The sequence below is a fragment of the Ictalurus punctatus genome, chromosome 16 (genome assembly GCF_001660625.3).
Source record: "Ictalurus punctatus breed USDA103 chromosome 16, Coco_2.0, whole genome shotgun sequence".
In the NCBI taxonomy this organism is placed as follows: domain Eukaryota; kingdom Metazoa; phylum Chordata; class Actinopteri; order Siluriformes; family Ictaluridae; genus Ictalurus; species Ictalurus punctatus.
The window spans coordinates 1342843-1357497 of record NC_030431.2 but is presented as its reverse complement, the minus strand read 5'-3'; the positions used below and the strand labels follow the sequence as shown (position 1 = coordinate 1357497).

The window sequence follows — 14655 nt, the reverse complement described above, 5'->3', positions numbered from 1 at the left end:
CTTTCTTCCTGTTCTTTCTTTCTTTCTCTTTCTTTTTCTTTCTTTTGTTCCTTTCTTCCTGTCCTTTCTTTCTTTCGTTTGTTCTTTTTCTTTCTTTCTTTTTCTTTCTTTTGTTCATTCTTTTTGTTCTTTCTTTCTTTCGTTCGTTCTTTTTCTTTATCTCGTTCTTTTTCTTTCGTTCTTTCTTTCATTCTTTCTTTCTTTTTCTTTATTTTGTTCTTTTTCTTTTGTTCTTTCTTTCTTTGTCTTTTTGTTCTTTCCTTCTTTCTGTCTTTCTTTTTGTTCTTTCCTTCTTTTTTTCTTTCTTTTTCTTTATTTCATTCTTTTTTCTTTTTCTTTCATTCTTTTTGTTCTTTTTCTTTCATTTTCTTTTGTTCTTACGTTCTTTCTTTTGTTATGTTCTTTCTCTTTCTTTCTCTTTCAGCACATTTGAAGCCTCACTCATATTTTAAATCATGCCCTCGTCAAAGCCCCCCGAGGAAGGTCTTGCCGTGCAAAAGTTTGCAATAGTTTTCGAAAGCGCGGACGTTTACGTACCATTACGGGGATGGACAAGTCATTAATGCGTAAACAATCCTGCACAGCCTCGTGTTCTGAATCACGGGAATCTGATATTTATCATTTCATACCCACTGAGAGTTACGCTATATATTTATTTTATTTTTTTTTGCATTTGACTGCAACATGGAAACTGTAATACAATTCACTCTGCTCATCCAGGAAAATGGCCCGTCACATGCCGGGGTGTTTTTCTCCCTCGCTTTCTCAAACACGCACACGCACACGCACACACACACACACACCTCATCACATGAAGAACTGCCAGCTCTTGTCTGCTCTGATGGAAAAACCGCTGAACATATCCAATATTTATTTATTGTTGTGGATAAATAATAGATGAGCGTTCTCCTTTGGGCTGAACAGCTCCTAGCTCTGCCTCTTTATGCCTGTCTCTCCTGCCTTTATTCTCTCCTTGTTTTGTCCCCCAGGCAATAAGGAACATAAAGAACAAAATGGAACATGCAGTGCAGGAGTAAAAAAAAAAAAAAAAATGGAGACAAGCAAAGCAATACATAACGTATTAGTTTGGGCTGAGGTGGAACAGAACCGCAGGGTGCATTATATATTAATACTCCATTCTCTTTAATGAACTTCTGTTCTGACTAGCCATGGGGTATGAGAAGGTGGACATCCTAGAATAATGTAGTGCTGTTGATGTCCTCCAGATGGCAGTATGGTAGAGGTTTTTCTTGCCCAGGTCTGTTCACTGCTCAGATGTGGTGATGAGTCTGAAGCGTCAGCTTTTCAGAGAGAGAAATGTCTACTTAAATAGACAGAACCTGGCAATGAAATGTATTTATTTATTTATTTATTCATTTGAGTTTATTGTTATTGCAATTCAATAAGGGAATCCTGACTCTTGTATTTACAATATATTGTGCTTTTTTTTTTTTTTAATTTTTTTTAGACCTCAATAACTGAAAAAGCAGTCTAAGGTGTTCTATCATCGGAAAGGTCCGGAATAAAAATGGATCAAATATTGCCGTGCACTTTAAATAATATCCACGACATAAATCTGATTATGGAAATCATTCTATAGCCAGAGGGGTCCTGGATCCCTGGTGTAAAGTGTGAAAATCAAGTCTTAACCCCTTTATACTACAAAAAGTCCAATGGTTTGCACGCTAATTATAATAATATTATAAATATGAAACATTTTCAACAAGGGGGGTCACAGGGGCTTAGCGGGTAGCACGTTTGCCTCACGCCTCTGGGGTCGGGAGTTCGAATCCCACCTCCACCCTGTACGCGGAGCCTGCGTGATCGTTTTTTTCCCCCAGGTACTCCCCCAGCTTAGAGACGTGTTGCTGATTGGCTTTCTCAGATTGTCCACGGTGTGCGATCGTGCCCTGTGATGGCTTGGCACTCCGTCCAGGGTGTCCCCCTGCCTTGTGCCCCGAGTCCCCTGGGCTAGGCTCCAGGATGGATGGATGGATGGATGGATAGACCCTGTGTAGGATACGTGGGTACGGGAAATGGCTGGACAGATATTATCGACAACCCGTAGCACAGGGAAACGTTTATTTGACCGTCTCGACATCATAAAAGACGTCGACCAGCGACAGACGTGTTTTTGAAATGAAGTCGTATTTGTTCTTGAGAGATTCTGCCAGGTGTCCGGTTCTGTAATCGGAAAGTGTGTGTTGTACTGGGGGAACGGTTGATGACTAAAGGACGAGGAGATATGAGAAATGTGTCATTACTGTATGTACATGGTCTCGCGCATATTCAGCATCAAGCATTTTGCCCAGACAGGCGAGTCCTCTTGGAAAGATAACCTTGGAAAATGTGCTCCAAGCCATTTCATTTCCCACTCCGAGTCGCCGTCTGATGAATTCCCTGATGAATCGTATCGAGTCCACGTAAACCCTCTGGTGATGGCAGCACCTCATGTAACCAGCTGCCTGTACATATGGGCACTACACGATTAGGCCCTTCCCTTGCCCTTCCATAAACTCGGCCTCCACGTCGCTTTCTCAGATTCGGTTTCCCCTGCTGGCATTGGGCATGCTGAAACAGTGTTTTTTTCCCCCCTTTTCTTCCCTACGCCCATCTGTTTTAGCAGAGCTGTAGATTTCCTTTAATGTGTTCTGGATTGGCAGCGTAATTTAAAGAGCAGCATGAAAAGAGCAAGGCATATGGACTATTACTTAAAGGGTTTTTTATTATTTTATGATATAGATGACGAAAGGTTATGAGGATTGTAGCATTAGTTGGTCGTGGTTTAGTGAGGCGGGGGGCAGGATGGGATGGGGATGAGGGGGGGGGTTGGTGGTTGGGCAGGAAACTGGGGCAGTATACTGCTGGAGTGAAGGCAGTGCCAGCCATTTTTTGTTGGCACCTGTTTTCTTCATTAACAAACCATCTGGGACTGCTGGGCCTATTGGCCAGATTTATTTGATCAATCTGCTCATGCTTAGATTCCTGAATGGGCCTAATCCAAAACATATCCCCTGTAATTGGCTAGATTGGTATTAATTGCTCGTGTGGAGACCCGCTCCTAATTCGGTTCTTAAAGACCCGGTTTGATGTAGTTTCCTGTCATAGGTAATTGCTTTATGGCGTTCTATAAGTAACTGCTTAATCTATTCCTGTATTGGCACGGACAGCCTTCATCCGTTACTCTTCAATTACGAAACCCCCAAATGCAGTTCACCTCGCGTGTCCTCACGACACCGTTTCATTACGCCGAACGAGAAACGAATAATTATTTTACTTCTATCGGCTATTTGTTACTCTTAACTTCGGAATATTTGGATTGGAGAGTGTTCGAGAAGTACTGTGTGTGTGTGTGTGTGTGTGTGTGTGTGTGTGTGTGTGTGTGTGTGTGGAGAAAAAAACAAACAAACCATTATAACAGAATAAAATGCTGCCCTGATGAAACGGGTTAAGTAAAAACATTATATACTAGCGGATATGAAATGCATGATACGATGCGAAACGGTACGGTTAAACCAGTAACACTGGAGTCTGCTTTAGTTTACTAGCGATGCAGGTCTGATGTGATTCAGCGCCGAAGGAATCCGTTAATAACTGCTAATAACTTTTCTAAAAAGAAATGTAATGACTTAATAAAACACGATACAACATCAGGCAGCCTTCATGATATAAAGGCATTACATGTGCACATGTCTACTAAAGTGTCGAGACACGAGCAGCGTTCAAGAGAACACTGTACGCTGAGCGAGTGTGAGTGTGTGGCAGGGTGTGTGACCGTGGGCACTGAAAGGACAGCTGTCCAGGCTTATGGTTAGACCTTTGTGTGTGTTCCTGCTTACGGTTACCATAACAAACCCATCTTAGTATCTCGCTCAGCAGCTGACGGATCTTTTTGTTTTTTCTTTCTTTTTTTTTTGCAGCCTGCAGTCGGAGCTAAATCTGCTCTAAAGCCGATGTAGAATCCGAGGCCTTTAAAACTAATAACTCTGCTACGATCAATGATGTGAAATGTTTCTGAATGAGTTCCATCAGTGGTGAAACTCCAGCTAGTAACTGTGTTCTCTCTCTCTCTCTCTCTCTCTCTCTCTCTCTACCGCCCACAGTGAGGCTGTAGAGGACGTCCATGCGAACACTCATGCCACGTCCGTGGTTAAAACCATGACCAAAGTGTCACGGACTGGGAATGGAGTCCCTCAACCTACCACTGTGACTACCAAGAGCTGGCAGTCTGGAAACACTGCAGGTGAGTTGGAGTCAAAATCAGGGTCGGAGTCGGAGTCAGGGTTACGAGTGTGAGTCAAATCAAACCCCCCATACCCCCCCCCCCCCCCCCCCCCCCCCACCTCCCAACAGCAGCTTGTTAAGTGCTGGGACAGTTGCATTGGATGTTAAAAAAAAAAAAAATCATACACGTCACCACTATTTGCAACGAACAAAGAGTAAATATCAGAGTTAAAGTCCGGGTCAGAGCCACGTTCAGAGGAATTGTAGGGTTGGGAATTGGCCAAATCCGAAAAAAACAAAGAAAAAAAAAGAATTTGGATCAGAGTCAGAATGTTTTTAAAAATAAAAAAGTAGAAATGATGCAATGGCTATCATATCAGATAAGTATTGGACGATAACAAACGTAATCCTAATGGAAGAAATGGTAAGTAATTAAATAAACGTCTGAGCAGTGAGTATTTACGCAATTTCATGACGCAATAATTATAATACGTACATTTCTGCGTTCTCACATATTGGGTGTGTCAATACAAGGTCTGTACAAAGTTAATGAGCAAGTTCTTTCTGGGAAAAAACAAAACAAAACAAAAATGAATGCACCACAATTTCCCACTTGCCCTGTAGGTGGCAACCTTGTGCTTCTGAAATTACAGCATGTGTCACCAGTGTTTATCACCACTGAGCACTTGCCGCACTGTCGGATTTTAGAGCTTCGAGTTCACGGTGCCAATGAAAACAGAGTGATATTTCACTAAATGAGCTCAAATGATATGCTTTAACAGCTACACGATCCAATCACGTGTGAAATTGAAATGACATCTTTTAGCTACGTGAACGAGCCACTAAACAGAGGCGTTTTAGTGTTCGTATCTCCACACAGAGTGCTTGAGGCTTGGCGCCAGGGGCTAAATATTTACTCGGGGGACTGGATGATCTTATTATCGTGTTCACTGCGTACCACAGAGTACCTAAAACCCAACAGTGTTGGAATGCAGAAAAGGGGGACTGTGTTTACCAGGCAAGGCTCTCTGGTGGTTTATCAAGAGCAAGCTGCTGACAGGGGCTCTAGCAGTGATGACTGCGACGCACAGGTGAAATATTCGTGTCCTCTCGTCGTCTGGCTCTAAAACAAACACCCAGGGCCTCGCTGGAACCATGCCGTCCTCACCGAGTGCGCTTCTGCGCTGGATGGCCAAGCGCATTAAGATTCCCATTCGTCTAGTCTTGCTTCATGTGTCTAGAGCATCCAAGCTGTGAAACGCTGATGAGTTGCATTGCTCTCGGAGCTGCGAGCATAGACATGGAATAGCTCCAATATAATTACGTGGTGCACAAGGTCATCAGCAAGAGCTGCCAAAGTGAGTCAGTATAAAGACGGGACAGGAGGGGGTTGATTGAGAAGATCCTTCCAATCAAAGGTCATCAGACTGAGTGATTCCAGACTGTAGGCAATCAGGATGAACTGTCCAGCAGATTCGTAACTTTCCGCACGCAAAATGGGATTGGGGAGGGCGGGAAGTCCGGTAGTCTGACAAAAGCATCTGGACCTCGTTTTGCTAAGAGTCCTGTGAGCATGTGCGACATCAGCTTTAAAGCAGCTCTGTTCTACTCACAGACTTCCACTGGCATTATTCAGCACCATCAAGGAGGACCGATGGAGATAAGACTGGCTCGTACATTCGGTATAAAACGAAGGATTCGGAACAAAAATTCAACCCCGGAAAGATCGCCTCGTGATTCACACGGCGCTTGACGTGAACGTGTTTCGGAGGAGGGGCTGAAATAGTATAGCTGCGTCTGAGGTCCACTGAGGTCTGAGCAGGGAGGAAGAGCTCGCCTTATCTAACTTTAGCCTCAGGATGTGGCGAGCCTTCCACTAGAGGATCTGCTGAAGAAAGGGATGACTCGGCAGAAGAAACGCATGATGTGCAACCGGGGGTTTGCCCTTGGACCAGGCCTCCACCGTTTCCCCACGTTCAGAGTACTGCGTCTGAGAGACAGCGGGAAGGTGTAGACTCATGCGTCCCACCTGCAAAGCATCGGAATAGACCCTTTTCTGCTTTCTGATGGATTGTCCCGATTTTTATTAAGTGACCGTCATCCCTCTAGTTAAACATGATCCTCCAATCACGTTCTATCACTCACTGTTCAGGCATAAGTACACTGTTGCTAGGCAGAAAGGAAATATGCACATCAAGAATGGAGAAAAAAACTAGTTGGTGACAGATGCTAGTTAGCATGTAGCCCTTATGTTCTTATGTCTATTATATGGACAATGTAATGAGACGGTGACCGTGGAAACGGCATGAAACAGTCAGGAATGTCCACGTTTACCTCAGACCTGTTAATAAATCACAAAGAGAGTGTGTACAACTCAAAGTATGTTGTAATTACAATTCGCACTGGCTGCATACTGAACTTCCACCATATTGACAAACGTCAACACTTATAACTCTGGATCTATTAAATATATACATGACCTGTGAGGTAGTGACTACCACGAGACTGAGATGTTTATGTACATCTTAGATTAACGTTGACTAGCTTGTCAGTTGATCGACTTAACCTCTGATGGGTATTACTGGAGCAGTAACTTGTATGTTAGCTAAACTAACTCGCTAGATGTCTGTTAAAGATGTCTGCTAAATTTAGGTAGCTTGCTAACTCATATTAAAGTGTTAGAAATAAAGTATATAAACTAGTGGTTTATGATGAGCAATATGATGTGCCAAAGACATGAAGAGAAAAGGCTGTTGGTGAGGTCACATGATCAAGTTTGCAATAGGTGATTGGCTGAAATTGGTGTCCCTGGGTCAAACAAGGGTGGAGTGTGTCACCTAGCAAAATCAGGACGTTTTGTTTTATTTATTTATGATGGTATATGATAGACTTTCGGTGCTCCAGGGATAGCATCAAAGCTGTGAGAGACTACACGTTTCACACATTTCATATATAGCTCTTGGAACAGAAGACGAAACGCACACGGCGTTATGATGGAAAGTGCAATCTAGTCTTGGACTGCAGTGTGAGCTGTGGTGTCCTTAACAGGAAGTCTATCCTGTCATCTTTGTCAGAGCAGAGGATATATCGTGAAGATGTCTATCAGCTGCAGATAAGAGACCCCAGAACGGTGATTCACGACTCTCGGCTCGATGGCGCCAGCGAAGAACGTGTTACTTTAGCACCAGGGTGACTGGCAAGTTGTGACGACCTTTTCTAGACGGCTGTTCTCAGATCCACGGACTGCGCACGGTCTTGCAAAGACTCGCACTTATTTCCGTTTGAGTGAGACTCGGTCTTTGGGCTCCTCTCACAACCCTGCGAGTACACAGCACTTTGTTGACGGTCTGTTCTCTCGGCCAGGAGGAAATCCCAGGGCTTTGATTCTTGCGCTGGACTGAAAGGCTGCCTCTGTGCCTCCCTCTGCGGCGTGGTGACCTCTGACCTCCCCCTGCCATGGCTTGAGAGAAGGAGAGGGATTGTCCTTCTCCTCTCTAAGCACTCTGAACTGGGGGGATTATTTTGCCAGGTGTCTCCTCTAACTCTGGGAATGTTGTTTTTTTTTTTTTTTTTTTCCCCCCTTTCCTCTGCACTTGGGTAAACCGATCCTTTGTTTTGGACCCGGGTGGTGTGGATGTCCCGGACACAGATGGCCCCTGTCGTCCGAGGCCCTGCGATGAACCCGCTAAAGAAGGAGGGACCGAAGATTTATCTTAACGAGGGGCTCGCGAGCGCCAACGGTCACGCTGCACAGCCATGCACAATATTACCTGATCTTATTACCTCGTCACGGCACCGCCACGCAGCTTTGTCCGCAGTAATTTAGACTCTGTCGTGGGTCAGGTTCACATAATGGTCATTCAGATTACAATCTTGTCTCTTTCTCTGTTCTTTGATTAGGACTTCCTAAAGCAGGTGTGCCAGCGGTGCATACAGGGCGGGTGACCGGTAGCGTTCAGAAGGGTCCTGACCGCCCCGCGCCCCAGCCTCACCCCAAAGACCAGGATTCGCTGGTGCAGAGAGCAGAACACATCCCTGCTGGAACCCGCACTCCCATGTGTGGTCACTGCAACATGGTTATCAGGTCAGCATTTCCTTTTTGGCAGAGTCATGTTGTTTCAACACATTTGTTGCCTTGAAATTCCTTGAAAAGCTGCATATATCTGCTGTCATTTCTAAAGCTAGACAGGCACCGGCGTAAAACAAAAACTGGTGTACAGCATAGTGTATGTTTTTGATACAAGCTATAGTAATGGTTAATGGTCTGCACTTATAGTGCTTTTACAGTGTCTAAACACACACACACACACACACACACACACACACACACACACACCAATGGTAGCAGAGCTGCCATGCAAGGCGCTAACTTGCCATCGGGAGCAACTCGGGGTTCAGTGTCTTGCCCAAGAACACTTCAGCATGTGGAGCCACGAATCGAACCTCCAACCCTACGATTAGTGGACAACCCGCTCTACCACCTGATCCACAGCCGCCCCAAATAGTAATGCAGGTAGATATATGATTACAGGACAATAGACCACTATGGGACCACTGCTAAGCCGTGACACTGACATGCTAGAATAGTATGTGTTGTGCTATATTTGTATAGGGACTAACTGCACTATACTTTAAGTAGAAAAATTCCACATAGTACACAAACCTTCCAGAGAAACAGGGCTTGGTGTTTTAGACACCGAGTGTTACATTTGGCAATGCATATATAAATCAATATGAATGAATTGTAGACGTTAGAAGGATGCCAAATTTCCGGAGGAACAGGACATTTCAAATATCAATAGTTTCATCTCCTACAGCTTTTTATCATCGTTCACTACTTAAGTGTGATCACTTTCATGCTTGAGTGTAGATGTGTGTGCAGGACCATTTATTTATTTATGTTTAAATTGATTTTATTTTAAAATCTGATGCAAAACAATGTGCATTTTTGTCTGTATGAAACAGAAGAAATCAACAATTGCTATAAACAGAGGTTTAATTTTAATACTAGTAGTAGTAATAATAAACAGAATGTACTACAGGTTCAGCATATCTTTTAAAATATCGATTGAATAAAGTGTTTGACCTACGGACTATGAAGACGATCGCCTGAAACATAACGAGCTCCAAAGTCGGCTAAAATGCCCGGTTTCCGTGACCTTTGGTGTTTTGAAAGCTGCCGAAGAGCTCTTTTTAACCGTCTAACATAGAACCCATCCTGGTGGTCGCGATCCGGAGCTATCGGGCTGTCGGACTTCACGAGTGCAGATCTCACAGGCTCTTTGTGGAAGAATGCGGTCATGTGACCAGCGCGCACGCTATACATTTTAATTCTATGGGTCGCACAGATCTGGGCCTCTGATGTTCAAACGGTAGAACTGTTATCACATGCATAATAAATAGAAAGCCGGATTCCAACGCGCATATCGATCGCACGTTTCCACGATGCACGTCGTCACATTTTTGCGTCGTGTGACGATGTATAGTTGCACCGCTAATATATTTCTGTAAGATGGCCGCTGACTGAAAGTTCATGCTGCTAATGAATTGTCCACAGTGCAGTCTGTTCGATGCCCTTGCATGACTGGAACATGTGGTGTAAGCTTTAATTTGCGCAGAAAGTAATTGCGGATTAATTTGGCGTGACAGGCAGGCCAGGCTGACTTTATCAGAGCAGAATGAGAGTTCATGGCACTCGCTGGGTTGTTATCATTCGGTAGCGTGGAGCAGAGCGCTTCAGAGCCCAAGAGTTGGTGTATGTTACACCACCGCAACCCAGGGATAGACTCGCAGACTCCTGGCGAAAAAGTGGCCATGACATCCAAGCTCGAGGGCTCTGTTTTCGGCATTCGATATGCTCCGAGCCCTCTGTTTTCCCTCTCAGCTAATCATCCGATTTGTAACTTGCTTCCCCGCTGACAAAGGTGAAATTTGCTCCTTGCATTGCTTCAACAGATATCGACGCCTCGTCTCACAGTCCAGAGCTTCAGAAATGTCTGTTTTCACAGCGAGGAGGTGGATGTCTATGGCTATAGATATGGTTTGTTCCATGTAGAGCATTTCAAAAATCTGCCAAGACAGACATGTGACCTAAAGAATGCACCATTTAAAAAAAAAAAAAATAAAAAAAAAAAATTATAACACTGTCTTCACCCAGTATCCAAACTATGAATTCAGTGGAGTTATTTTCAGAGTATTTTACATGAATAAATAAAAAATGGAGGAAAGGAGAAAAAAAAAAAAAAAGAGAGAGGGCTGAGAGTGCAATAGAAAATGTATGCATAATTAAGTAATTAAAACATGAGCCAATTATAATGAATAAATAATACAAAGAAAGTAGAAGTGAAATAATTATAATTGAATGGAATATATTTGTTTGTTTATTTATTTATTTTAACATTTCTTCATTTATTTCTGTGTAACTTGTTTCACTTTTCATTTATTCCCCGCTGAGACCCATGCAACGATATAATCAATTCTGTCAGCAGCATCCATCAAAACCAGTATGTGGACTGGATCAACTAAACCACAGTCACGACTAATCAATACTAGGCTACTCACGGTGTCAGTAATACCAGCTCAAATTCTATATGAACAGACAGCAATAAGACGTCTACGATCTAATAGCTATTCTCTCTCTCTCTCTCTCTCTCTCTCTGTGTGTGTGTGTTAGGGGTCCGTTCTTGGTGGCTATGGGGAAGTCATGGCACCCGGAGGAGTTTAACTGCGCTCACTGCCGCAGCTCTCTGGCCGAGGTGGGCTTTGTGGAGGAGCGCGGCGCCGTTTACTGCGAGCACTGCTACGAGCAGTTCTTCGCCCCCAGCTGCTGCCGTTGCCAGCAGAAGATCCTTGGGGTGAGGGACTAACCCAAAACTATCTCCACCGCTTGTATCTGAGGAAAAGCAGACGCTGTCTGTCTGTTTCAAGGTCTCATAAGGAAGTCCGTCCACTCTGAAGAAGAGCAGCAAGTGTTTGAAAATCAGGCTTGGTGGTTTTTTTTTTTTTTCGTGATTCTCTGCTGGTCCGGCGTTCGCAGCCTTTCAGCCTTGGGGCCTGTGCGGGGGGAAAAAAAGCGCTTTAATCAGGTTCATAAGGGCTGCGATGGCCGGAGGAGGGCCGGGGCAGGCAGTCTCGTCTCCGATGTGTGACAATTATCGCCGGTCCTGGCGCTGAGGTTTCACACAGGCAGCAGCGGTGCTAGAGAGGTCAGGACCGCAGAGAGAGGCGATGAAGCGGAAGGGGGTTCTCTCTGCTAATGAGCGGCTAGGCTAGGGCTCGTCTAGGACATCAGACATCGTCTTGTTTACAGCTCGGCTTCAGATCCTGTTTAGTGTTTCAAAGTCTCTCAAGGTCCTTTTGAAGGGATGGTGTGGATTTTTTTTTTTTTTTTTTTTTTAAATATCTTTTTTTCCCCTTTTTGGTTACCATGGCAATTCCCTTCATATTGAACTTGCCAAAATATTTACATGCAAACCTGTCTGTTTTTTCTTCTTCTTTTTTTCTTCTTTTCCTTTTCCCCTGTGATGGTAATGCTACCTTTTATTATCACAGCGAGAGTATTGCATTTAGCCTAAACGAGCCAAGTACAACCAAAGATTTTTTTTTTCCCCGTAATAATTCCTCTTTGGCCCCGAACTGTTCGCCTGTCTTCTGGCCATGTGAACTAGTGGAACAAGTAATTGAGGCAGGAAATGATGTCGTTTTTGCACTGGAAATGATTAACAACTCTGCTGATGGTCATCCTAAGGCACCACACATCTAGTAGTAGCTAGAGGTTAACTCTTAATGTTATTTCTTTAGGTGTAATGTATGTATGTTTGTTTGTTTATTTATTTATTTATTTATTTTGTGATGGATAAAAAAATTTCAATCTGTTTCATAGGTTTTACTAACAGTTCCGTGACACGACCTTAATCGTGGCATCGTGTCCTGATGCTCGTTTAGTAAAGCCTTCAACGTAAATCGTATATTTAATAACAACACGCGTCACTCTCACACTTGAGTTTGAAGTGACATTGAATGAAGAACAATCACAGGATAACATTATGTACACAAAGAAGGTATTGTAAATGTGTTAAGCAGAGGAAAAAAAACAAACTTCAACACTTTTCTTCTTTTTTTTTTTTTTTTCTTCCCTTTTACAGGAAGTCATCAATGCCTTGAAACAAACCTGGCATGTGTATTGCTTCCTGTGCACTTCCTGCCAGCAGCCCATTCGCAACAACACCTTCCACCTCGAGGATGGACAGCCCTACTGCGAGAGAGGTAAGAGACCAGCCCACACACACACACACTTCCAGCCAGCCCTTCCCATCTTCACAAGCACACCCAGACAGACCCAGCCCGCACGACTGGTGTTAGTTACAGCCCAGTAATTGTGTAATCTGCGCTCGTTAAACAGTCATTAAACAGTCAGTGACCTTTACAAGTTATTGGAGAGCCATTAAAAGTCATAGAAGGTTTACAGCCCTTTAACGGCGCTCTGATTACTATTGCTATTTATGGTAGAAGTCGGATCGTGAGGATACGTTTAAATCACACGGCTTAATCGGCGTCCTGTTTACGTCTCTCTCTCTCTCTCTCTCTCTCTCTCTCTCTCTCTCTCTCTCTCTCTCTCTCTCTCCCCGTCTCTTATTAGACTATTACAATCTTTTCGGTACCAGTTGCCATGGCTGCGACTTCCCTATCGAGGCAGGGGACAAATTTCTGGAGGCTCTGGGCTTCACCTGGCACGATACCTGCTTCGTGTGTTCGGTAAGTTCACGTCAGGCAGAAAGATGACGAAGAGTATATACACTCTCGTTTAGAAATATTACGCCACAGCAGCGTTGATTTCCCGAATCCGATCGGCCGAGATCTCGACGAGGGAACTAGCTTGTTTTGCAGGCGTTCCACAACATTAAACGTAGCTATAAACCGATAGAAAGTTGCTTATTATTAAATTGAATAACCAACACTGCAAGCCGCTGCGTCGTAACTGGAATAAAATGTGTACTGTATACTGAAAACTTGTGTGTAATTATAACTCCGCCCTCTGTCGATGATTGATTGATTGATTGATTGATTGATTGATTGATTGATTGATTGATTGGTTTGATTGATTAGTTTCCTATAACAGCACACCGGAAGTGTATTTATTCCTTCCTTAACATAGTTTGCAGTGTATAATAATCTTCTCTTGTCCTCCAGGTGTGCAGCACCACTCTAGAGGGTCAGACTTTCTTCTCCAAAAAAGACAAGCCGCTGTGCAAGAAGCACGCACACACTGTCAAAATCTGATCTTCGAGAGAAGCAGTCAATGGGAGGAATTTAATTAAAAGGAGGGGGGGGGGACAAAAGCATTTAGTGTTTATTATATGAGAGTGATTTCTAAGGTATTGGTAAAGACGTTACTGGGAACAGTGGTTAGTTCTCCGATACGCTGATCGTCGGAGTACGCACCGTATCCGTACAGTACGTCGCTAGTCTTTATGTTTTGTGTGTGGAGCTCTATGAAATAAAGTATTGATGAGAATCATGATGCTCTGGAAGACAGTAATATATCATTTGCTATGTGCTTTTATGTATTATCTGTCCTCTTCAACGCACATATTGATGAGTAGCTATAAATGTACTGTTCTCATGGTGTTTCCTCGTCTTTCTGTTGCTCGAGCATTTACGTATTATGATGTGTTTAAAAAAAACAAACAAAAAAATCTCATGTAGCCGACATGACGGCGAAATCGGTGAGATGCGTTTGTTTTTTGTTTTTTTTGTTAATAATCTGAGCTTCACTGAAACTAAATTGTAGAGAGTTCCGCTCACGTGTCCTGCACCTTTTCTCACAGGCTTCAGTAATAAAAGATGCTTTATCCGATCGCCTCTTAGCACGTAGGTGTTGATTCAGAGCTACGCGTTTGATCGGCACTCGCTGCTCCATCTCCGCCTCCACCTCCATCTGCTACTCCCAGGCTCTGGAACATTTTCCCAGGTATATTTATTAACGCATTTACAGGGTTCCCGATTGCTCCGCGCATATTTTCACACACTTCCTCTGACTATAAAGAGGAAAATTGGTTTAACAGTTAACGGTGATGTTTTACGTAAAGATGCATTTTGGAGCCGTGTGTCGAATCGCACGACGGCGCGGACGTCGCTCGTCAGTGTATTACTTTAGCTACGATAAACATGTCATAATTCTTAAGGTGAAACATTTTCGTTTTTATAAGCTCTGATGTGCACTCTGGTGTTATGTTGTTTGTGTGTTTTTTTTTTTTTTTTTTTCCCTTTCCCTCTCCATCTGTTCTGCAAAAGTTTGTCACTTTCCAACTATGAAACGGGGAAAATAAACACTGTTCTTAACAAGCTCTCTGCCTCAAGCTTCAAATCAACTGGGTTAAAGCTCATATTGTTAAAGGCTAACGAAAGAAGAGCGAACTATGTCTTTTTCTA

General features: G+C 43.5%; 1 protein-coding gene across 4 annotated transcripts in view; it reads left to right on the top strand.

Moving 5' to 3' along the window:
* Nucleotides 1-14570, top strand: part of pdlim5b (PDZ and LIM domain 5b) — a 59092-nt gene extending 44522 nt beyond the window's left edge. For all 4 annotated transcript variants that reach the window (XM_017489279.3, XM_017489278.3, XM_017489276.3 and 1 more), the window contains 6 exons: nt 4104-4243; nt 8125-8308; nt 10898-11078; nt 12369-12489; nt 12863-12978; nt 13414-14570. In XM_017489279.3, coding sequence (XP_017344768.1) covers nt 4104-4243; nt 8125-8308; nt 10898-11078; nt 12369-12489; nt 12863-12978; nt 13414-13503 — 832 coding nt within the window. In that variant the 3' untranslated portion in view covers nt 13504-14570. The remainder of the gene's footprint in view (nt 1-4103; nt 4244-8124; nt 8309-10897; nt 11079-12368; nt 12490-12862; nt 12979-13413) is intronic.
* The last annotated feature ends 85 nt before the right edge of the window (nt 14571-14655 follow it).